This window comes from Oryzias melastigma, linkage group LG3 (genome assembly GCF_002922805.2).
Source record: "Oryzias melastigma strain HK-1 linkage group LG3, ASM292280v2, whole genome shotgun sequence".
NCBI lineage: Eukaryota > Metazoa > Chordata > Actinopteri > Beloniformes > Adrianichthyidae > Oryzias > Oryzias melastigma.
The window spans coordinates 21,277,291-21,301,602 of record NC_050514.1 but is presented as its reverse complement, the minus strand read 5'-3'; the positions used below and the strand labels follow the sequence as shown (position 1 = coordinate 21,301,602).

The following is a 24,312-nucleotide window of genomic DNA, read 5'->3' as shown; positions in this document are numbered from 1 at the left end:
TACAAACAACAACCACACATACACTATTTAAAAAATAAAAGATCTCACAAAACATATTATTATATCAAGTTTATTTAAAGAAATCTACAACGGGGACATTAGGGCCGAAACATGACATGAGCTAATGTGAATGGCATGACTGCCAGATGTTATATACGATGACAAACAGCTGGTTTCATTCATGTTTACTGGACAATCATTTACAGTTGTGAATTTCACGTCAAATAAAATATTATATAATTATAATTTAAGAGCATCAAAAGACTTAATTTTTTGTTTAAGCCGGATATATTTTTTCTTAAATAAGGAAAATATGTTGTACTTAAATGCACAATTTACCTGGTAATCTTTGTTTTATAAGTGTTTGAAAAACAAGAAGAGATTACAATTTACACAATGAGAATGACCTGGCATACCGGACATTTTTGATGCTCTAAAAAATATGGTGGCAATGACCTATAGTAATACAAGTAACATGAAATTTGTCAGAAGGTGTGTTTCATATCAAGCTAACAATTTTAATATTCAGTGTACATTCCTCACATACATTTATGTGTTGTTTTATGCAAATAATTTAAAATATAAACCATAATTTCGGACCTTTTTTGGACTAATCTTGATAAAAATGGGTTAAAAAAATCTGCAAAAGTGCAACAGTTGTTTTACTGATTTAATTAAATGTTTGTTGAATGAGTACTGATGTTTAGAAGGCTCCGGAAGCAGCTTTTTGATATTATCCATCATCCACCCTTTTCTGCTATGAAGATCCCATCTTCTTCTCCATGCTGAAACAACAGAAAAACACAGGGAATAAAACACCGTTATAAATAAATTTCTCAACCTGATGCTAAGTGAGTCAAGATTTTCAGTAGCAATAACATTGTGATGGTATTGTATATTTTTTTCGATGTAACAGTTCATTCAGGTTAATCGTACGATACTTACTTGTATTTGATGAGACGACTTCCCTGGATCAGTTGTGCAGACTCATTGGTCAAATGGCAGGCAAAGAGCAGCCAGTTACGTGGCTGAACCTTGTAAGCAAACCTCATGAAGAGCAGTGAATAGCAGCACAAAGCTGAGTAAAAAAAGGGGAAAAAAAGAAAAGAAAACACAAATTTACTATAGAACAGTTTTATGATCAGGTACTAAATCAAACACTGAGAATGATTTATAGATATGACAAATATATGAAATAATCCTGATGAGACAAAGATACGCTTACTTTGGGCTCTGTAAGTACCAATCAATTTAAGGGAGGGAAAGGGAACATTTGCAGTTCAATCTTTTGTGTGTGTCTTACCAAAGGTCATCCTGCCACTAATGATTTCAGGGCTCTTCTTCATGTCTGTGATGGCAGCGATAGGAAGACCCCAGTTTGCTACAGGACCCCAGAAATGCTGCAAAAAAAAAAAAAAAAAAACATTACATGAGGGTATAAAAATTAAATATATTTTTTTAATAAAACTAATTAAGTAGCATAATAAAATGGCAGTAATGACTACTAGAAGAAGGATGAAAACTTACCGTGCTGTTGCAGGTTATTATGAAGTGCCATGCAAAAGAGAGGACAAATATAAACTAAAGTTAGTTCATAACTTAAAGATATACAATGCATCAATTTTAGGATTTTTTTTTTTCTTAAAGCAAACTTAAATGTTTCCTCGTCAACAGTGTAGGGTCCTCTAAAACAAAATAGCGATTGTGTTGGTGTCTGTTTCTTTCTTGCTTTCTTTTTAAACAAAGACATTAAGGAATTTAAATGTAGTGCTCTATGTAAAATGCTGTTACATGAAAGCTTAGAACTTGAAAAAACAAACTGAGTCTTGTGTCATGGCAATGTCACCTTTAACCTATTTTCTGAGCTGATGTGCAGCAATATACTAGCATGGTTGTTACCTCGTGTAAACATTAATCAGTGTCCTGATACAGTGTCAAGAATCAAAGTAAACCTTTAACTTATTGTGCAAATTAGAAATCTATAGAATCAGATTATTCCTTCAAGGAAAAACTGGTCTTAATTCTCTTCAGATGTTATGTTTATGGAGCAACAGACACTAAAGGCGCAGCCATGTCAGCTGGAAAACGTCATAAATGTAACAACGCTAAGCTCCGTTGTCCTTGAAAACTTGTAATGTAAACATACCAGGTACAAGGCGCCAAACACACATAAAAATGTACATTTATAAAGCAACAATTTGGATAATTTGTTTGTCTGAGTAGCTCAACTGCTTACAGTGAACTATTTGTCGCTCACAGTCGGTCAGCTAGCTGCTAGCATTCGCGCTAGCCGTGCCATGAAGAAAATAGAAAAAGTCTTACCTCGTCAAATAATCCCGGAACTCTTTGCTCCGAAGGTGATCAAAAGCTTTACGTGCAATCGTCCCTGCCATTGTTCAGCGCTTATTAAAGACCAAGTCGAGCAAAATGAGCTCTTACTCTGATTAAACTGAAGGGCAACGATGCAGACAGGAATCAGAGGACGACTGGTCAAACCTGTCACCTCTTTACGACACTGTCGTAATGTTTTTTTTTTGTTCATTACTGCCACCACGTGGGCGTGTTGGGTATTGATTGGATTTGCTGGATTGTACAGACAGCTAAGCTGCCCTTCTCACAATATTTATTTTAACTTTTGGGAAAATAAGAAATACAGAAAAAAAGATTTAACTATTTTAGATTATTTTAGCTTGGCTTTTTTGACTTTCTCTCGAAACGTTTTTAATAAGAGCTCGCAAAATATTGCCTTTCCTGTGTATGTTGCATCTACATCCCATAATTTCCTTGTCCTAAATAATATGCATAAAGTTTATTTTTTCTTGCATAAGGCCCAATTCATTTTTTAAACACCAGTGGATGCTTTCCACCATAGGCTGATTATAAAGATTCAAAATACAAACAAAGTTTGAAATTGAAATCCTGATCTTGGTTGTATGTTATTCAGTTTTGTTCAAATGTTCCCGATGATGATTGTTTATTATCACAGATACATCTATAAACAAGCATTTCTCTTTCAAAACTCGCATACCATGTCATGAGATATAAACCGTGTTTTTGTTCTTTTTACATTAAAATGTTTTAGACCACATTTACTTGCCAAAAATCAAAACAAATCAGATAAAAAAAACACAAATCAAGTCAATAACTGTGCCCAAATATAAAAACTGAAATCAAAATCCCTTGTATGCATTTATGATAATATGCATTTAAAAAGTAACTCAATCTAAAATTGCAATATTATTCTCCAATTATAGAAATGTAATTTACTGTCCCAACAATGTTCAGTATTTATACTCAAAACATCTTGTCCGTCCTTATGTAATACTTTTGAGGACAATAATAAAGCAGCACAATGTCCTGTTTTTATTTTTCTTTGCTCTTTCAGACTGCCATGCTACAACTGGTTTCAAAATGTCTTTCTCAAGTTGCTTTAGGCAGTTTTTTTTTCTCCCCCTGAAAACCAGCCAATTATGTTTGACCGGTTGTAACAGGTTAGAGAAAGTTCTGGCGTCAATGCATTTGTCATTCCAGTCACAGTCAGGTAAAATAGCTGCAGTGGAGAAGACTCACTATGTGTTTTTTCATGTTGCGAGCTTCCTCCAAGATCTATTGTTTAGTTAGCTTCATCTCTGTTCTCATCCTTTTATGGTAAGTCCATATTTGCTTGCAAGGATCTGGCTTTTTTTTTCAATGTACAAATATAATAGATTTTTGAGATAAGATTATGTTAAAATAAGATCGTAAGAGTAGTATCAGACTACTGTTGGCTAAAATTGATCAAGAAATAAAGGTGGTACATGTTTCTTCATTGAACATGCTAAAGAAACACTCACACATTCAAGGGTAAAATAACTGAATCACATGTGGGGAAAATATTGTGTTTAAATGGGAATAATAGATTTTGACACAACTGAAACCTTTAAAAAAGTAATGTTTTGTTTTCACTCGTTTTATTCAGCAACTATGAGCAGCTAGTTGAAAATTATAACATGGCAGGGAAGAAATTGAAGCAAAACTAGGACAAATATTACTACTTTAATGAACATTTTTGAACACTTTTGGTGTTTCAGACGACTATCTGTCATCTTCCACATTTCAAGTTCAAAATTAACAGAGATAACATCCATGAAATTTATTTAAAGTTTTTGGTGCTTTTATGTCTTTTCTGTTCTGAAACAAAACACTTGTTTCAACTAATCCACCATCAAACTCTAAAGTGTCCTCATTTTTAAATTCTTAACAGCAAACTGAGCCAAATTATTGTTGTAAATTTGTACAACTTTTTTTTTGCTTACTTATAAGACAATATAAAACATTAACACATCACCAGTTCCTTTCTTTTTCTTAATGCTTCAGAAGTCATTGAATATTTCTGGTTAAAATAAATTATCCTTTAAGTGAATTGATCGGAGCGAGGTTTGGACCAAACTATCCCAAAAATTCATACGATTAATAATGTCAGCAGCTGAATTTTTGCACTCAAAACCACCAAAAATCTGCAGTAATGTCATTATCAGACACAATCTTCAACTACAATTTCAATTTTTTTGAAAGCAAGCTAAAGCCAATACATGTATTATATTTACAGCCTGAACTTTTAGTTTCTTGTAAAAAAATGGAAGTGAAAAAGTTAATAATAAAAGTTATATTATAATAAAGCAACAATTAAATGATGCATACTTTCTTTTTTCTTAATAAAAAAATTTCGCTTGCAAACTGCATTACCAAACTGTATCAAAAAATGAGCATTAATGATGGACTAATAAATTCAACTTTTTATTTCAGGGCTTTTTATCTCTACTCACAAGACTCTGTCCAAAACAGGTAAAGTGGAGAAATCTGGCGGTTCATCTCATTCGTCTTTGATTTGTTGTTTTTGAGTATTTGCTTGCTTTACATTTCAGTTTTATGTCATTCAATTATTAAAGACAATTATTAAACCACATTGGCTCTAAAATCACCTTCAATTAGTATTTACTTGAAAGAAAAAAAGAAAAAACAAGTGACCTTTTTTTCACAAGAGGAAATAAATTCCAGCTGATGTTTGTTGAGTGACAACTTTTCAAATCTTCATTCCATCCGTTCCACAGCTGAACCCCTCTCAAGGAAATAGAGTTTGCATTTGTACATGCAGCTGGTTTAATAAAAGGATTTGATTCTCTTAAACTTTATTTATTGTCTCTTATCTTTTAGTTTGTTTTGCTTGTGTACGCATAGGACATACTAAGCAAAAGACTGCAGAAAAATTCTAAATGAATATTATTGGTTCAGACTATAACTATTAGAATTTCAGATGTTTTCGTGACATGTTATCATCCATATTAATCACTCCATCATTTTATGTAACTTTCCTTTAAAGGATTGGATTAATGTGCAATGACAACACAGCAGCAGCGATGAAGACACACACATATGTAGTGGAGGTTAAACGTTGTTCCAACAAAGATAGCTGGAGTGTTGGGAACCTATTAATGCCAACTGGGTAAGAATTTTTTAAATTATTATTATTCCTGAGAACAAATTAACATCAATTGGACTTTTCAGAGGTCAATTAATTATTTGCATTTAAATATTGCACAAACTGTCAGCTAATGATTGCATTGTTCTTTAAATGTAACTTATTTATTTACAGATTATTCAGATTATATATATATATATATATATATATATATATATATATATATATATATATATTAATAAAAAACAAACCTGTTGGGTGAACTATGAAGATATAGTTGTGTTTATAAAAAAAAATGTAAAATATTAAATGACATGCTATAATGTACCAATCTTTTCCCATAGACTCACATATAGTCAGCCCAACACACAGAGGGGGTAAGAGTATATTTTATTGAGCTGACATCCTCATGTATCACATTTTCTACATTGGTGGAGGTTTGACTGCATTTACATGTCCTTAATCAGCCTACTTAGATAATCTGGTTTCTGTGAACTGGAAATCTGAAATGATCTAAGAAGATCTTTAAGAGTACATTTTCAAAAAACAAATAAAAGCAGTTAAAATAAGCACAAATCTGGAAAAAAAAAATCACTCATAAGAGCAGCAAAACTTATTTTTAATTATTCTATAATTGTTCAGTGGTGAAGTTGTAAATCCTAGTTCAGTGGTAATCAGGTTTTCTTCAGAAACCAGGTGACTTGAGCACATGTTAACAGGCAGATTGCTGTAGATCCTGGAGCACAAAATGTGCTTATGGTTGATCTAAAAAAAAAAAAAATCAGATGAAGCAATACTAGTGTAGTTAATACAATGACCTATCACTAAGACAGCATTTTTGTCACTACTGCTACTTTAAAAAGAAAGATGAAACGTCTTGGGTGCAAATAAACGATAAAGGTTCCATTCCAAATAAGTTATCAATGATTTTTATTACTACGTGAATTTTACTAATTCAGAATTGACTTTTACTTAAAAATGCTTTACCATGAACTAATTTGGCATTCACGATGGAGTTCATATGACTTTCCATGATGCTGTAATGTGCAGACACCCACCTGCAGACATACACCTAGCTACTAAAACATTGCTCTCAATATTCTCTTTTATTTTATTAGTTTTGTTTAGATTTCTGGAGCACAAATCCATTAAATTTGTACTCAATTTTATGACTTTGTATTAATTGCTAACACTGAAATATATGAGAATTTTTTAGGATAACTTTTCTCTTAAATGTGTACACAGGGAAACACCTTTAAATTGTTTATCATAAATGATTTTGACCATTAAATGACTTTTACAAAATATGTTTTTGAAATGTTCTCCCTCAGACGCACTGATGTGAACTGTGTGACAAACTGGAATGTTCCACTGGTTTGGGAGGGGACCTTTGATCCGCTTGTTATTGATGCAATCTACAAGAAAACCGACCCAAGAGTTGGTGTGATGATATTCGCTGTCGGCAAGTATGTTGGTGAGATTTTATGATGCCACATCATAGAACAGTTTTAATCTGACATGAGTGTTTAATAGAAACCAAAGCTGTCAACAGCTCGACAATTATTTCATGAGGTCCTTATGTAACTTTTAACCAATTATTTTAAATTACTTCAGTTTTTTTTTATAAGCCACACTTAGAAAAAATATTTAATTAAAAAAAATATAAATTTTTTTGTAACTCTGAATTCAAAATGTGGATAAAAACATTATCCCTGACCATCATGAGTTGAATGCTACAAAATAGATAAAATACAATATAAAGTCCACTTATTAAACAAACTTAAATTATTTCAATGCTTGAAATGATAATATTTACATGTTAAAATAATAAAAATACTAATTTGATTAAAAAAAGAAATGTACTTAAGGAATCTGTCTGTCTTTGTCTTGTAGACTAAAGCTCTGCGATGGTATTTGGTTATAAGTGAGGTTTCAGGTTTGACTTGCTTTAGTAGTAAATCATTTCGCAATAGTAGTGCACGGAAACACCTCAGCTATTAAAAGAGCTGTCTGGCATAAGTTAAAGTAAGGTTTTCTTTAAAACAACCACTATGCTGTCTGCATCTACAGAGATTGCATCGGGTAACATTTTATTTTTAACATATTCTATTCAACTTTGCCATTCTTTTCATGGCTGTTTTGATTTTTTTCTGTCGTTCAAACAGATATACTCGTTTTCTGAAAGGTTTCCTGGAAACAAGTGAAAAGTACTTTCTTACTGGCTTCAGGGTTACGTACTACATCTTTACAGACAGTGAAAAGGATATTCCTGCAGTAAGTATCTCTTTAATAAAGCAACTGAATACTAGATATTGTTACATTGTTTCAAAAAGACAAATTGAGTCTTATACAAACAAATTACTTACATACCTGTACATTGACTGTGACTTTATGAAAACAGGGAATACTGCACAATTCAGATCATATGGACTAGTACACTCAAAGTACTCATGGAAAATACGATCAAACTACAAACTAACTGATAAATGAAGCTTTAATTGATGGAGACGGTTGTATCTTCTGAAGCACCGGAATTTACAGAGGGAAGTCATTTATTTTGGAGCCCAAATATTTACCCAAACTTATAGCTGTATGTACATGTGCAAAATATCTTTAATCTGATCAAAGATTGGATTAGAGTTGAACTGCCCGGTAAAAAAAAAAAAATATATATATATATATATATATATATATATATATATATATATGATTATAACAAACGTTTATCCATTAAATGCTTAATTGTAATAAATTATTTTGAAATGTGCAAAACTATCAAAAATACTGGAAACGGACGTAAAGACCATTTTCCACATGTACACACAGTTAATCAGAGGGAAATTTGAATCCGAATGAGTGTAATCGAATCAGAGTATTCCAAATGAACATGAAGAATTTTTATTCTGATTATGATTTTAATCAAACTACGTGTGTCCATGTAAATGCAGCAACATTTAGGGGTTTGGTGCTTGATCTGGACTGTTGCAGAGCAAAATCCCACTCATTTTTCCTGTCCATGAGAACCATAACTAAGCAGGGAGAAGCAGTTCTAGTTCAGAGTTGCTTTTTTATTTTTTAGATATGAAGATTCAACACATCCATTCATGTCAAATCCAAATCCTGAGCCAAGAGTGTACAGGAAATATAGTTTTTGTTTCAGTACGATGACTCAAACAGAGAGAGAAAAAAAGACGCCACCTGCCTCTTGCTCAGCTGAACAGTTATGGTCCGCCTACATCACCTTGATAACTGGCCAAAGCAGTCTTCTGGAAATGTTGTCGCCCTGGAATTGACTGATGAAATGTCCAGTTTGTACCTGGTCGCCCTTCAGTAGCTGTGTGGGATCCAGTATTTCCAGCCTTGCTGGAAAACATCCAGGACACATGGCCCTCAAGACCAGGAGTTTGAGGGCTGTGATCTTGGTTGTTTTCAGAAAATGACTGAGAATTGAAAAGATTTTTTGGGGAAAGTCTGGTTTTCAACTTTGGATGTTGAAATTCAGCTGTAATTTGAAAAGCTGGCTGTGATTTTGAGCAGGATAAGTAACGTTTTTTTCTCAATAACGGGCAAAATCCTAATTGGTTAACATGGTGTTGTGCTCAGTGCAGGTTAGCAGTGTTCCTCCTCCTTCTGTTCTCTCACCTGGTTGCCACAGCTGCTTAACATTTTCAATTAGTGTTTAGATATTTAAGGAGTGACCTTTTGGCATTGTTGTCAATGGTAATAACTCCTTTTTTTTTTTTTTTGTCGTCCATACTTGTGGTGAATTTTTTGTCATGAAATATTTTCATTCTCCAAACTTCTTGGACTCGAGTCAATTTTGCTCCAGGGTTCATTCTTGTCGACAAGCTGTAACAGGCTGTAACACATGGTAGTTTCCCCTCAGTGGCAGGTTGACTTTCCCGGAAGTCTCGTGGTCTAAAAATCAGAACTGTTAGTCTGCAGGAGCATTGGACTGACAAACTTTTTATTCACACAATGGAAGCCGAGTTTCATGTTTTTTTTTGTTTGTTTTTTTTTCCCCCCAAGAATTTCTGTTCATTAAACTGGTTGTACTGGTTCATTTGGCAAATCTTTATATTTGTGGCTTTTTTGTGTTCAGAAAGAGTTTGGTTTTATTTCAAATTTCTTAAGGCTGTAAATACAGTTTTCCTGTTATTTTCTTTCTTTTTTTAATTTATTTCTTGCTTTAAGGTTCCCCTTGGTGAAGGTCGAAACATTACAGTTCTTCCCGTCCCTGCAGCCAGACGCTGGCAGGAAGTGGTGTTCGGCAGGATGAAATGGGCAACCATCACTATCGACAAACAGGTGGAAATCCAAGCACAGAATCGTGAAACACTAAAGTCTCATCCTGAAGTTGTGAATTAGGCAAAAATGATTGCAAAATAGATATTCCAGAAAACATTCTTTGAATTTCACATTTTAAATCCTATTTTTCTAGAGCACAAAACTTAAAATATTAAATGTTAATCATATTTATAAAGTGTATTTCAATTTGGATCTGTCAGTTACTAAAGATATTTTATTGGACATCACTAACAACACTTGTGTGTATGAGCAACAAGGAGCACTTCAGAAAAGGGTTTGGTGAAGTATACTCAGATTATAATGTAAACAACAAAAAGTAAATTTTCAGAAAAAACTACATTTCCGCATAAAAGTCATAGTAATAAGCAATGGCTGATTCAGTATTTGAACACGTAATGTCTTCACTCAGCACACGCTCCTCCAAGTCTGAGGAAGTTTGATTTCTGCACATTTAAATGTATCTGTAGAACTAGACCTTTTTAAATAACTTTATTTTTTAATTACTAATAATAAACCTTTTCAGATTTTATTTCCCTTGTTTTATAATCATATCTTATTATACATATACGTTATGTATTTATGCACACATCAAGATAATTCTTTCTGATTTAAATTTTCTTTTGAGTACTTTTGTTTAAAAAAAATACTAATGATGGACTTTAAGTTAGTAACGTAGGGGGCAGTAAATTTAATCAAAGTTCAGCCAAAAGTGAAATATTTCTCAAATTATAAATAAAAAAAATGCATACCATTTAGCAATATATTTACCAAAAGAATAAATTGTTTGTTTGAGTTTGAATTGCATTATTTTCTGTGTTTTGTTTACATTTGCATGAATTTATGATTTTAGATCCGCAATGAGACAGATTATCTTTTCTTGATGGACGTTGACAGTCTTTTCTACCATCGATTTGGAGCAGAGTCTTTCAGTCGGCTGTCTGCAGTCCTTCACCGTGGATACTACAAGGTTTTACTCCATTCTTGTCTATACTTTTGTCACGAGTCATTTGTTATCAAGTATTTGGTTTGTTTTAGATGTATTTTTTATATCAAGCTCCATGTCACTCTTTAATAGAAAACTGAAAGGGTTGATTTTCCTTATGAGCGACGACCTGAGTCCAGAGCATACATCCCCTTTGGGGAAGGGGATTACTACTACACAGCAGCTGTCCTAGGTGGATACTTAGAAGATATGTATAACCTTGTCAGGTAACCCCACCCACTGCATAAGCTTACACGACCTGTGATCTTTTATAGGAGTACATTGTTCAAAGTTTTGAAATAACATTTGGAAAACGAACTTCACTTGTGCCAAACAAAAGAAGTTTGTTTCACAAATCTTATATCAAAACTTGTCTTTTGACAGTGTGAGTGACACAAAACAAAACTTGTTGATGAAGATTCTAGATTTATAGTCTTCTTTCTTCACTCAAGTATCTTCATCAATAGGGTTGGGCTCAAGCCCAAATACTTGTATATCCTCCAGGTAGGTGGGTACATGATTGTGGTTTGGAACAAACTCCACTCAGACTGATGATCCAGGCTTGAAACACAGAGCTGCACAAATGCAAAGAAATCTGCAAACAAGTCTATTAAAAAACAAAAAAAACATTTAAATGTGTGAACTGTTTCCATCCTCACACTGCAAGTGCACTTGAGAGTTGGTCCAAGACCTGAACAGTATTGGGTTGTGCCACATCATCTAGACAAGGGGTCTGCAACCTGAGGCTCCGGAGCCACATGTGGCTCCTTTATCCCTTCATTTTGGCTCATTGAAAAATGCTAATAATAGTTTTAGATTTGTAGTTTTGGTTCTTTTGTTTTATTAAATAAAGCTTTGTCATTTCTGTTTAGATTTTTAGTTTGTCATTATCTGAGCATAATGATTGCAAAATGTTTAATCTACTGAATGTGAGTTTTCCTGAGTTTATATAAACTACAAATTTGGATTCCACACCAATGTTCTCATGTTTATATTTGATAGTACACGGAGAAAAAGTAAACGATCTATCATTTTGATCAAACGTGACTAAACTTTCTGGCATTTGTAAAATTGCTGCAACAGACTGACCATTTTTGACATGGTGCATTTTATTTTGAAAGGAACTTGTATGTGCTGCTGCCTAAAATAAAAGAGATTGGATTGTCTGATTTTATGCAATTATGTCATAGATACTTTGTCAGATTGAATTGGATGTAATTAGAAAAAAATAAATCTAAGGCTTGTGTGAATTTAACTGTATCAAATCTCTGATTTTAACTTCTCTGACTTTATCAGGTACTGCTATGAACAATCGGAAGAAGATGCCAGCAATAATATTGAGGCTGTTTGGCAGGAAGAGAGCCATCTCAATAAGTACAGTTATTCGTAATAAGCACATCTCTGAAACTATGATCAGTCATCCCACTGCACATAAAAACCCGACTCAACATTAACGTTTACTCCTCTCTCTGTTTTACAGGTATCTTTTATACAACAAACCAACTAAAGTTTTGTCTCCAGAATATCTGTGGTCTGATTACGATCGGGTACCAGCAGATATTAAAGTTGTCAGGATCTCCCAGTTAAAGAAGAACTATAAGGAAGTGCGCCCCAATGGTGGACATTAAAAACTTGCTTTTAATTAAACCACAAAGTCTCAGGGGTTTTGTTCTAATATAGAGAACATGGGCATTTGGTTTCCTTCTGTGCAATTAGTTTGAAAAAAAAACTGTTCATTTATGAATTGTTATCTGTGGGAATACAGCTGGGCTGCACGGTGGCGCAGTGGTTAGCGCTCTTGCCTCACAGCGAGAAGGTCCTGGCTCGAGTCCCGGCTGGGACCTTTCTGTGTGGAGTTTGCATGTTCTCCCCGTGCGTGCGTGGGTTTTCACCGGGGACTCCGGCTTCCTCCCACCATCCAAAGACATGCCTCATAGGTTAATTGGTGACTCTAAATTGCCCCTAGGTTTGCATGTGAGAGTGAATGGGTGTGATTGCGGCCCTGCGACAGACTGGCGACCTGTCCAGGGTGTACCCTGCCTTCGCCCTTCAGTAGCCGGGATAGGCTCCGGCGCCCCGCGACCCTGAAAGGGAAGAAGCGGACAAGAAAATGGCTGGATGGATGGATGGATGGGAATACAGCTTTTTTTTTTTTTTTTTAAAAAAAGAAAAAAAAACATGTAGTGAAATAAACCAACTTTGCATAAATGTGCTCCATTTTGTATAGCTGTTTGCTAGATTGAATGGAAACTTAATGAATCTAGAGAGAAAAACAATATAAATGTTAAAATTGAAATATTACATAAGTAGAAATGACATTTTTTAATGCACACAAATGTTAGCCCCTTAAATACAAAGATTAAATATAAAACCAATAAAACCCAGAAACAGGAAACAAAGACAAGCTTCTATTTGTTTGATCGTCTGTTTAGTTTAGACAGAATCTCTTTGCGAACTTATTTTTTGTCCTTTGTGCCATTCCAGTTTTTGTTCTCTTACTATCTTATGCACGTAAACACACGTGTTTACGTAAAAACTCCTTACCCACCATAAAACCCTCATGTTTTCTTGTAGATCCATTGACTGCAATATATATATATATATATTCTTATATACAAAAAAAATCTTATATACAGTCAATGTGTAGATCCAGTTCTAGTCATATACATGTCTATGGTTCTAGCTGATGTGCCCGTCTACGCATTTTAGATCTATGTTCGGCTTACGATGACGCACTTTGACTCCGCCTCGCGCGTTCCTTTCCATCCGCGTGCCCGTAAGTTAGCTTGTGTCCACGCCGAGGGTCTCCATCAGGGAAGAGAAATGCCGTCAAAAATCATCTTTGACAGTCAGGAAGAAACTATGGATGAAGAACTGGACACTGTGGCGGACGCCAAAGCCTCAAAGGTGAGCAGAAACTGTCGTGTTGTTTTGTTTTCACCCTGAAGAAAATCTCCTGACTTCCTGCTAGAATCCTCCATGTTTGCTAACATGTGGCCTAACATGCTAACATGTGTAGTTTTTGTGACAAGGCTCTCTTAAAGGCTGTATTACGGCTAAAAAAGAAATACACTTTCAAGTTTTGTACATATTTTCAAATGTTTATTTGAAACAAGCTGTCAGGAGCTGGAAGTGTCTTTGTGGTACATAGTAACTCCATAAATAAATTTAAAGTCCAGTCTTACGGAAGCCTATACGGCCAATACTAGCCGGCCTTTACTACTTTTCTACCCCCTTCTCCCCTGAAAAAGACACATATTATCCTTCTATCGCAAGAAAGCATTCATTTTTCCTCACGAAAAAACTGTCACACTCACAGGAAAAAAAAAAAGCAGGACTGGCCATTTTCGGCTTCCGTACAGTAAACTATATTTATATCTCCCTTGGACATTGTTGGCAAATGTCCGTGGATCAATGAATGGGAAGTGCAAGAGGTTTGAAAAAAGGAGACTCGTGTTTTCTTTTTTTTTTGAGCGAACTTGTCCACTGTAATTGACGTTGGAGCGGAATGACGTCACGTCTCCAAGCTGAACGACATGTACACACGTGGACAACACAAAACACGTGTTGTTGCATAATAAACCTAAAAAACTAGCCTCTCAAATGTCTGAGGGGATTATTTGCAATTAAAGAATTAAAAGCAAAACAATGAAACACATTAAAAAGCATTAAAATAATCAATGAACAACTTTTAGACTGCCTTTATGCTGTTAATTTCTGTCATGTTGATTTGGATAATATTGATCTTTCGTGTGATGTAAACACCCACAGAAAACTGAGCTCATCTGACATGTTGGAAAAAAACGCAAAACTGAACAGCTGGATAGCTCCAATCTTGCTTGCCAATTTTTTTGCACCAATAACACAATGTTGGGGTTTTAAGGGGCTGTAAGTCAGCAGGAGAGAGCGTGTAAACAGATGGATGATGGGAAATTGAGGCAGGAACATTTCCACCCACAATTCAGAGACAAATTTCTAATGAACTCCTGCTGCTTGCAGAAACTATGTCCTAGAAAATGATTCAAGTTTTTGTTTTATTTATTTTGTCTATAAACAGCATAATGAGAGTTAAGACCACTGGGAACACTTATGAAATGTATCAAAAGATGATTTGAGTGGGACTTTAATCTCTTAAGACCCAAGCTCAAATGGTTAAGCAGATTTAACCACTGTTTTAATAAAGCCCAAAATGTGAAGTGCACATATTTGGCCTTGAGACCTTAAAAGAGTAATGGTTCACAGTATAGATAAAAGAAATGTTCAATTTGGTGAGTTTATACATCCTTTTCAAATTAAGCTTTTATTAACTTTTAGGTTGTCTCAAAAGGATCCTTCCTTTAGAAAAGTGCATTTGAGCAGACCCCGCTGTCTTGAATATGAGCACATTTGTGCATCAGCCATACTTGTTTGCATTTTAAACTAAAAATATTTGATGTCTGCCATTGGTCAAAGGCACCTTCTTCCTCAAGAAGGGAGATAAAAGCTTACTTGACATCGCTTTTCATTAGATGTTCTTTTATTGTTGTTTATTAAGTTAAACTTGTTCTTTAACTGTTTTGTCATTTAGTATGTTTGCATCTTTATTTACAACAAGGTATTTTTAAAGAGCCATGTTAAACTTGGAAACTCTTAAATAGGTTTATCTTCTCTGATCTTTTTTTAATTCCTTGACTCACAATAGAAGAACAAGAACAAGGAGGAAAAGAAGCTGAAGAAAAAACAGCAGCAGTTGGAGGAGCAGGAAGATGCTGACTGTGAGGCCCCAGCACCAAAAAAGAAGAAGAAAAAAGACAAGGTGGCAGTGGAAGAACTAAACGGCCACACAGAAGAGGCCAATGGTTTTAGCGATGGTGTAGAAACGCCGAAGCAGAAGACCAAGAAGAAAAAAGATGGCGACACAGATGTAAGTTGTTTTTGTGAAAAACGTAGATTTCCGTTTATTACATTTGTTTCAGAAAGTCACCTTTAAAGCATTCTAATCTTTAAAATAATACATATTGATGGTTTATTAAAGTTATGCACTTTAGAACAAAATTTTCATATGCATTCAAAATGTATATCTAGCTATAACACCTTTGTAACCTGCATCAAATTTTTCTCTTGCAGAAAAAACAAAAGCAAAAAGCAATTGCAGAAAGTGCAATCAAAGAACATTCCACCACCAACACACCATCCCCGTCCAGTGATGACTCCTGCTGTGACAGCGAGAAAGAAACGGTAACATTTATGAGATTCTTGAAAATATTTGCTGGTTTCTTTTCTGGCCTCTTCATTCGTCACACATTTGAGTTTTCTTCATTTAACCCATTACCTTATGAAGCATTTGGCGGTCCCGATACAACCCTTGGTGCCAAGTTTAACCCTTTAGCACCTGAGATGTCGTCGGCGACACTGTAACTAAAACCCAAATAACACACGCTTTTTAACACACTGTAAATATTTGACAGATAACACAATCAGCGTAAATTAGCTGATTCTGGCGGAGAGAAAGGGGCTTTTTTATATATATTTTGTGCTGCCATTATGCATCACATACTAACACAAAGTGTTGTGTAAGGGTGAAAAAAACGTTTTTCTTTTTGACAGACTCGTCTGATTTACGTCGATTATGTAAGCACTTAACTATTAAGTGTTCCAAATAAGCACAGGACTGCTTTTCTCCACTCTAGAATCCGCTGGAGTTGTGTTATTGCGTTAACGGTTTGAAGAGTTACGGTAGTCATTAAATGTAAACTCTGGAGCTAAAGTTCTGGTGTTAAAGTGCTAACATTGTGATTAAAACATTATCTATATGATGGTTTAAAAATGCAAAGAACATGTGCATCTAACGAGTTTTTAAACATTTAGTTCATATGGAATACTAGAAACGCATCTGAATTTGTAGTCACAAAGCAACACAAAAGACACATTATAGAGAATAATATGCTCCAGTTATGTATTAAGGCTTTAACACTGGAGCTCATTACAGTAACTCTTTGTCCGTTTTATGCAATTAACCTAAACTTTATAGTAGTAAAGTGATGTCTATCACTCCTTTTTTCAGCTTAAGAATCCATCTTTGTTGCGTAAATGGCAGAAGAGTTATTGTTGACAGTTTAGAGCACGTATTATTTCCTGTTGTCAAAGGGTTAACATAAGATTTAAGATTTAGTGTGTTGTTTTAATCCAAAACTGCTGGCAGATTACTATTTTTTTAAGTTGGGAACAATGTAATTGTGTGTTTTATTTTTTTTATTTATTTTGTCATTGACACAGTCACTGTCTAGTCTAGAATTTGAACTCTTTCCTGACCATTAAATGGACACACCAGCTGCTCAACCCATTGAGTTACAGTTTCTGTCGTTCTGCAACAAACCAGCAGAAGTTAATACTATTCAGCTTGGTGACAATGGAAAGGAAGATCCTGAGGCTAAAATGAAATAAACAGCCTCATAGATGGGGAATTCATTAATTCCACAGATGCTAATACTAGCAAAAATCAATAAGGTTTTAATTTGACATCAAATTTGGCAAAGATGATGTTTCCCCACAGGTGTGAACCCATGTGGTGACAGCTCCTCCTGCAGCAACTGGTCTTAAGCTTCAACTTCTTCAAAACAATGTCCTGTCCTTTTCTGTGTTTTTGTTGATGGTTTGAATATTGAATTTGGTTTTCTGCTCTTTGTGTTTGAATGTCTGGCTAAAAACAACATTTCTAATTTAGGAAGAGACTCCAGAACAGAAAGAAGGAGCATTTTCCAACTTCAGAATCTCTCAAGTCACAATCAATAAACTGAAAGGTAAAATTTTTTTACTTTTGCTTTATTAGTTTTCTAATGGCAACTAAATGCGTCAAACATGCTCTCTCCTCTTCAGATGCTTCATTGGTTTTCTGAACATCTCCATCATTTTCTGTCCTTGTTTCCTCTTTCTTCTCTCCTTTGATCAGCTCGGGGAGTTTCTTACCTTTTTGATATTCAGGTGAAGACATTTAATCCTGTTTATGATGGGGAGGATGTAATTGCTCAGGCGCGCACAGGAACAGGAAAAACTTTCTCCTTTGCCATACCTTTGGTGGAGAGGCTGCAGAAAGAAAGTGGAGGGATGGCTCGAGGTAGACCCCCCAAGGTAATTAACATGCCTGGAAGAAGTGTTTTTTTTTTTTTTTAAACATTTTTTATTAATGTATGCAGTATGACTAATGTTGTGTTGTGCCTGCAGGTCCTGGTCTTGACTCCTACCAGAGAGTTGGCCATCCAGGTGGCTAAGGACTTCAAAGACGTCTCCAAGAAGCTGTCCATTGCTTGTTTCTATGGAGGCAGTTCATACAACCCTCAGAGTATGTTTAGTCCTTTCTAAAGTAATTAACAATAGTAACTACTCATTCTTTTAGTAAAACCAGACTCAGTTGTATAGAAGTTTTTCCTAGTAATACTGAAACAAGTTTTTCCATGTTTCTCTTTCCTATAAAGCTTCAGTTGATTGTTCATGTAAATATATAAAATGTTATTTTTGTCTTTTGATTCCTCTTCTTTTGTTTAGTCGATGCAATTCGCAACGGTATTGATATTCTGGTTGGAACTCCCGGCCGCATCAAAGATCACCTTCAGAACAATAAACTCAACCTTTCTGAACTTAAACACGTGGTTCTGGACGAAGTGGACCAAATGCTGGACATGGGCTTTGCCGAACAGGTTGAAGAAATTTTGAGTTCATCATACAAGAAAGGCAAGTATCGTGATTTCCTTTGCACATCAGTTCTGGCACGAATAAGCAAATCAGTCACTAAAGTTTACTCTCTTTTTTTTCAGATGGAGATACCAACCCACAGACTCTCCTGTTTTCAGCCACTTGCCCCCCTTGGGTGTATGAAGTGGCCAAGAAATACATGAGACCAGGTTGCAAGCATGTGGACTTGATTGGCAAAAAGACCCAAAAAGCTGCGACTACTGTTGAAGTAAGTGTGTGTGGGGAAAAAAACACATCAATTCTGTCAAACACAGCTGATTGGTGTTCTGTATCTCACTTATTAATGTTTTTAAATCTGCGCAGCATCTGGCTATAGCATGCCACTGGTCACAGCGTGCGGCAGTGATAGGCGATGTCATCCAGGTGTACAGCGGCAGCCATGGCCGAACCATCGTCTTCTGTGAAACTAAGAAAGATGCAAATGAGCTCTCAATGAATGCGTCCATCAAACAGGTAAACATGCTCACAAAAAAAAATAAACCTAACAGATTATTTTTTTTTTAATTATTGGATTATTATTTATTTTCTTTTTTTGTGTGTGTTTGTAGAGTGCCCAGACCCTCCACGGGGATATTCCTCAGAAACAGAGAGAGTTAACACTGAAAGGTTTCAGAAATGGAGCTTTTGAGGTTCTGGTTGCTACAAATGTCGCAGCTCGTGGACTAGATATCCCTGAAGTCGACTTGGTCATCCAGTCTTCTCCACCTAAGGTTTGATCTTCCTAACATATCTATTTACCGTTGCATGACTGAAATGAGAAACCTTTTAAAAATGTTTATATTATTTTAGATGAATGCAAGTAATTTATTCCCAAAATAAGAGTATTACCTTTACATGTATATATAAAATAAGTTACTTATGCAGCCTTTGCTGTTCAGATTTGTGCACAGGATTGATGATTAGAAAGAGCTTGGTAGATAAAAGTTAACTACATACTCTCAAATGTTTGTGTAGATCAAAAGTGTAAAGATTTTTCAGGCTTAAATATGTAATTTTTCTTCTCAACAGGACGTAGAGTCATACATCCACCGCTCAGGTCGTACAGGCCGAGCGGGCAGAACTGGAGTCTGCATCTGTTTCTACCAGAGAAAAGAAGAGGAACAGCTGCGCTACGTGGAAAACAAAGCTGTAAGTGCTTCAAATATTTGACTAACTATACGACTATAATATTTACAGAAGTAAGATGTGTAAAGTCACCACTAGACACTTTACACTTGTACAATAGTGAAACACTTCTGATCTTTAATGGTCTGGTCTTTAATCTTAAAATCAAGCTAAGAAAAAAGCAAACTGATGAATGTTGTAGTTGTGTAGTGTGCATTCAGCAGAAAAATATTAAGGCAGTCCCGAGCTGTTTTACATATGCATTTTTAAATCCTTTATTTAAAGTGTTTATTTTAATTTAATTTAAGTTTTTTTGGTTTGAAACTTATTTTTTTTTTACTTGTGCTCATCTTAAGTCTTTTTTGCATTGATTGGTGCATCATGTTTCATGTTTGCTGTTGCTTCAGGGCATCACGTTTAGACGAGTTGGTGTACCGACCTCCAACGACATCATCAAGGCATCCAGCAAAGATGCCGTCAGGTGAGCAAATGCACCCAATAACCCCTTAGGAGTTAAATCATTTCGCGTGTTAGCGAATGCTGGGACAGTATTGACAAATGAAAATCAAATGAGGGAATCAAACGCATAAATACTTTTGACTTGCTAGTCCACACATTACACTAATGGCAAAAGAGGACAGAAGGTGGCGATCTTACACCTGTACTAACCTGCCTGTAGTTCTGATTTGTACCAGAGAGGAGCCAGAGTTAAAGAATGGTGCTTTAACTTCCTTTTTTCTCTCTATAAACACAATATCAAGACACAAGCTTAAATAACAGAAATGTTTCCCTTTAAACCTCTCTAATTCTCTCCTATTGTCCTCAGTTTTAAGGTTTGTGTGCATTAAAAAAATGTCTTCTGTGTAAAATATTTATCAGCTGCATAAAATAGTCTTGCTGTTGCACAAAAGAGCAACCCTAAGATCAATAATGCTGGTGTGATAAACATTTTCTCACAATGTTTTTCATTTGCCTCTTTGTGATTAGATTTCTGGATTCCGTTCCGGTCACAGCCATTGAATATTTCAAAGGGTCTGCAGAAAAACTGATCCAGGAGAGAGGAGCGGTGGAAGCTTTGGCTGCAGCTCTGGCTCACATTTCAGGAGCCACAAGTCTGGAGCAGAGATCCCTGCTCAACTCTGACGCTGTGAGATTCCTGAATGCACACACATGCAAAGTGAAAATCCTATCAGATCCAGGGGTCAATTGTTGTAATCTTATAAGTTAAGAACATTGTTATTCTTTTAAACTGCATTCATCAAGGCGTATGTATAAATAGAAGTTTTGTGTGGGATTAAGAGAAGTTCTTTAAATCTATTTTGTTTGGTTAGCCAGATACTTAAAGTCTGGAGTTTTTATGATAAATTTAGGCTGATTAAATACAGCATAGTTTTTCTTTCTCTTTATGTAACTGTGCTTTGACACAATCCAATACAGCAGGACTCATTGGAGTTCTGTATGCAAATGTTGAAGAACTGCAGGCTTATCAAAATAAAGTCACTTTTATCTGTTTAATATTTTAACCAAGTTGACACTCAAAATGAATTTAAATACTTTAGTCTCAATTTAAATTCTATTTTTTTTTCCTGTTTTTGTTTATTCATTTTTGATTTAGAAGTTCTTTCTGTATTCTTCAGCTCACAGTGTTTTGTTAAAACTTCATACTCAAAAATAAATATTTCAGTTTCTTCAGAACATAAACTTTTTCTGTTGTTGCTCTTTCAGGGTTACACCACCATACAGATGACGTGCTCGCAGCAGATGCATAATCTGGGTTATGCCTGGAGAAGCATTAAAGAACAGTTAGGAGACGAGTTTGAAAACCACATTCACAGAATGACGTTCCTTAAAGGCAAATCAGTAAGTAGATGCACTCAAATATTGTTCTTCTTTTAATTCATAAGAAACATCTATTGGATGTGTACCATGTTTTTTGGGTTTAATGATACTAAGAAATTGTTCTGCAGTCAAACAAAAAAGAAAAATGCATAGTTTTTGTGTTTAGATGAACAAATAAATCTACTCCAGTAAAGATTCAGAAAAAACAATCAATTCCTAGCAAATATTTCAAATGCTAATAGATCAGTAACCTTTCCTATTTATCGCAGGGAGTTTGCTTTGATGTCCCAGTTGATAAAGTCAAAGAGATGATGGTAAGAAAAACAGCCAAACCAATTTCAACATGTATTGAAAATGTTCAAAGTATTTAGGTGTTGTTTCCTGTGAGCTGAAGGAGTATTAAATTCTGTTTTACAGAGCAACTGGCAAGACGGTCGTCGCTGGCAGCTGACTGTAGCCACAGAGCTCCCAGAGCTGGAGGAGAAGCAGCTCGGTAACCGTGGTGACAGGAGCTTCGGGGGTGGCAACCGCGGCGAAAGAAGGGGCTTCAGAGGTGGAAGGGGAGGAGGGCAATTTAGGGGGAATGGCAACAACAGGTTCCGCAACAGTGGAGGCGACTTCAACAACAACAGTAACCGAGGAGGACACAAACGCTCCTTCAGTCAAGCTTTTGATTACTGAACAGGCTCAAAGCCTTGCAGTGCTTTTATTGGCTGGTAAAACTTTCATTATTAACCAGGTCCAAGGTATCTTCATTCACAAGTGATGAGTATACTGATAAAAACCAAGTAAAATGTTTTTTCAGTGACCAGTTTAGTACATACTTGCTCCTCTGACCAGTATATTTACTCAACAGGCCAGTGAGGGGTGTTTGTAATCTTTTTAAAGTTGATGCATCAACTCAAAATCATGAAAGGAAATCCTAAAAGGAGAAAAGTTACCTTTCTTTCTCTTCTTTTCTTGGGGGGGATGTTATAAAAAAAATGTTAGTACTTTTACTTGGCTGTACTTTTCCGACAATTTGTAAACCTAACATTTTTTAAAAATTACATTGTCATGATATTTTTAGAGTTTGTGGTGCCATAATACGACACTGTACAGCGGACGCCATAATGCAGGAGTCACTCCAGTACCCCCAGCTGAGATCGCCCTCCCCGAGAATGTATTTACTGATTGCCTTGCAATTGTTTTCCTTAAGAGCTGTCAACATCGTTCATTCGTTTGAATGAAATTATTCAATAAAAAAAGTGAACTCACGTTGCTTCCTTTATTTAAAAAAATGTCTGACATTGTAACATTAAAGAATTATTGCCAGAAACAATTATAGCACAAGTAAAAAAAGGTAATCTAGATATATTGTTAAGTATAAAAAAAAACATTTGAATTCATTACAGTTAAAATCCAAAATCTAGTTTTACTGCTTTCAGATAACATAATCGAGGAGATGGGGAAAGTTTCTTTAAGAAAGTGCAGTGGATGAGTCACACAAACCTGCTTATTTGTGTTAAAATTTTCATTTTAATGAGTTAAAAAAGATAAACTGATGCTCAGACAGTTTTGATTAGGGGTGTAAGAAATAATAGATCAATCAAACCAATTTCTCCAACCAGATAATCTGCTGCAGGCAAGTTTTTCCATCGAATAAAATTTGACCTACTTTAAAAAATAATTTCAAGATGAAATAATTCGACTATAATCGATACTGGAAAATATAATTTGGGTTGGGGCATGTTTGGTTTATGTTAATATAAAATAAAAATGACAGAGTTCCATCCCAGTGGACAACATGTGATGGCAGCAAAAAAGGCTTAAGGTATCATCACTGTCCAATGTGTGGAACACTGAATTTTGGAAAGGTGTGACCATATACTGTGGTGTAAAGTTCTAATGTTCCATTTGTATTATAATGAGGCAAATAAGTGAACACCCTGTGATTTTGCAAGTTCTCCCACTGAGAAATCATGGAGGGGGCTGACATTTTCATCTTAGGTACATGTCCATTATGAGAGACATAATCTAAAAGAAAAAATCTGGAAATCACATTGCATGATTTTTTAAGTAAAGTTTATTTATATGCTACTACTGCAAGTATTTGAACACCTGTTTATCAACTAGAATTCTAATCCTCAAAAGATCTATTAGTTCACATCTAATTAATCCATCTCCACTCCAATAATTTAGCTAAATTAGAAGCACCTGTTTGAGGTCGTTAGCTGCATAAACCAGTAAGACTCCAACTACTAACATGGAGAAGACCAAAGAGCTGTCCAATAAATTGTAGCCCTCCACAAGGTTGGAAAAGGCTATGGGGCAACATCTGAGCAGCTTGGTGAAAAAAAAGATCCACTGTTGGAGCAATTATTAGGAAATGAAAGACTAAAAATGACTGTCAATCTCCCTTGCACTGGGACTCCATGGAAGATCTCACTTCATGGGGTCTCAGTGAACCTAAGAAAGGTGATGACTCAGCCCAAACCTACACGGGACGAGTTGGTCAATGACTTTAAAATAGCTGGGACTGCTTTTTTCTGTTAAGAATACACTAAGACGTCATGGTTTGAAATCATGCATGGCACGTATGTTTCCCCTGCTTAAACCAGCACATGTCCAGACCTGTCTTAAGCTTGACAAAGACCATTTGGATGATCCGGAGGAGTAGAATGATGTTCAGAAGAGACCAAAATAGAACTTTTTGATCTCAATTCCACATGCCATGGAAGACGAATGATGAGTACTATCCCAAGAACACCATTTTGACTGTGAAGCATGGGGATGGTAGCATCATACTAAAGAGTGTTTTTCTGCACATGGGACAGGACGACTTCTATGTATTAAGGAGAGAATGTATCGTGAGATTTTGGTGAACAACCTCCCTCAGTAAGAGCACTGAAGA

At 35.4% G+C, this 24,312-nt stretch overlaps 3 protein-coding genes and 1 long non-coding RNA gene across 4 annotated transcripts; 2 read left to right on the top strand and 2 right to left on the bottom strand.

Annotated features, from left to right (window-relative positions):
• Window positions 1–54: 54 nt before the first annotated feature.
• Window positions 55–2,524, bottom strand: mpc1 (mitochondrial pyruvate carrier 1). Its single transcript, XM_024296298.2, has 5 exons — window positions 2,323–2,524; window positions 1,528–1,531; window positions 1,304–1,400; window positions 946–1,078; window positions 55–785 (listed from the first exon to the last, which is right to left on the bottom strand). The coding sequence occupies exons 1-5, from the start codon at window positions 2,391–2,393 to the stop codon at window positions 758–760; spliced, it is 333 nt and encodes a 110-aa protein (XP_024152066.1). The 5' UTR covers window positions 2,394–2,524; the 3' UTR covers window positions 55–757.
• Window positions 2,525–3,543: 1,019 nt separating this feature from the next.
• LOC112160595 (globoside alpha-1,3-N-acetylgalactosaminyltransferase 1) lies at window positions 3,544–12,515 on the top strand. Its single transcript, XM_024295235.2, has 11 exons — window positions 3,544–3,648; window positions 4,786–4,824; window positions 5,360–5,482; window positions 5,803–5,835; window positions 6,790–6,924; window positions 7,624–7,732; window positions 9,653–9,766; window positions 10,617–10,733; window positions 10,842–10,975; window positions 12,045–12,122; window positions 12,229–12,515. Exons 1-11 carry the CDS (start codon window positions 3,572–3,574, stop codon window positions 12,374–12,376), a joined length of 1,107 nt encoding a protein of 368 aa, XP_024151003.1. The 5' UTR covers window positions 3,544–3,571; the 3' UTR covers window positions 12,377–12,515.
• LOC118598205 lies at window positions 5,830–9,658 on the bottom strand. The gene is made up of 2 exons (XR_004947318.1): window positions 8,657–9,658; window positions 5,830–6,223 (listed from the first exon to the last, which is right to left on the bottom strand). It is a non-coding gene; the product is annotated as an uncharacterized LOC118598205 (long non-coding RNA).
• A 945-nt stretch (window positions 12,516–13,460) lies between the features above and the next one.
• On the top strand, window positions 13,461–22,675 carry ddx21 (DEAD (Asp-Glu-Ala-Asp) box helicase 21). The gene is made up of 16 exons (XM_024295938.2): window positions 13,461–13,655; window positions 15,430–15,651; window positions 15,855–15,965; window positions 17,452–17,527; window positions 17,677–17,855; window positions 17,949–18,066; window positions 18,270–18,455; window positions 18,539–18,684; window positions 18,780–18,929; window positions 19,025–19,186; window positions 19,485–19,604; window positions 19,988–20,061; window positions 20,568–20,727; window positions 21,306–21,440; window positions 21,689–21,733; window positions 21,837–22,675. Exons 1-16 carry the CDS (start codon window positions 13,476–13,478, stop codon window positions 22,098–22,100), a joined length of 2,328 nt encoding a protein of 775 aa, XP_024151706.1. The 5' UTR covers window positions 13,461–13,475; the 3' UTR covers window positions 22,101–22,675.
• The last annotated feature ends 1,637 nt before the right edge of the window (window positions 22,676–24,312 follow it).

Bases quoted from the DNA above. Each gene is read 5' to 3' on its own strand.
- mpc1 (XM_024296298.2), bottom strand. From the start codon at position 2,393: ATGGCAGGGACGATTGCACGTAAAGCTTTTGATCACCTTCGGAGCAAA. The intron at 1,079-1,303 runs GTAAGACACACA...TTTTTTACTCAG, and splicing joins TAGTGGCAGGATGACCTTTG to CTTTGTGCTGCTATTCACTG. The intron at 786-945 runs GTAAGTATCGTA...CTGTTGTTTCAG, and splicing joins AGTCGTCTCATCAAATACAA to CATGGAGAAGAAGATGGGAT.
- LOC112160595 (XM_024295235.2), top strand. From the start codon at position 3,572: ATGTGTTTTTTCATGTTGCGAGCTTCCTCCAAGATCTATTGTTTAGTT. The intron at 5,836-6,789 runs GTAAGAGTATAT...GTTCTCCCTCAG, and splicing joins CAGCCCAACACACAGAGGGG to ACGCACTGATGTGAACTGTG. The intron at 12,123-12,228 runs GTACAGTTATTC...TCTGTTTTACAG, and splicing joins GAAGAGAGCCATCTCAATAA to GTATCTTTTATACAACAAAC.
- ddx21 (XM_024295938.2), top strand. From the start codon at position 13,476: ATGACGCACTTTGACTCCGCCTCGCGCGTTCCTTTCCATCCGCGTGCC. The intron at 13,656-15,429 runs GTGAGCAGAAAC...GACTCACAATAG, and splicing joins CGGACGCCAAAGCCTCAAAG to AAGAACAAGAACAAGGAGGA. The intron at 21,441-21,688 runs GTAAGTAGATGC...TATTTATCGCAG, and splicing joins CGTTCCTTAAAGGCAAATCA to GGAGTTTGCTTTGATGTCCC.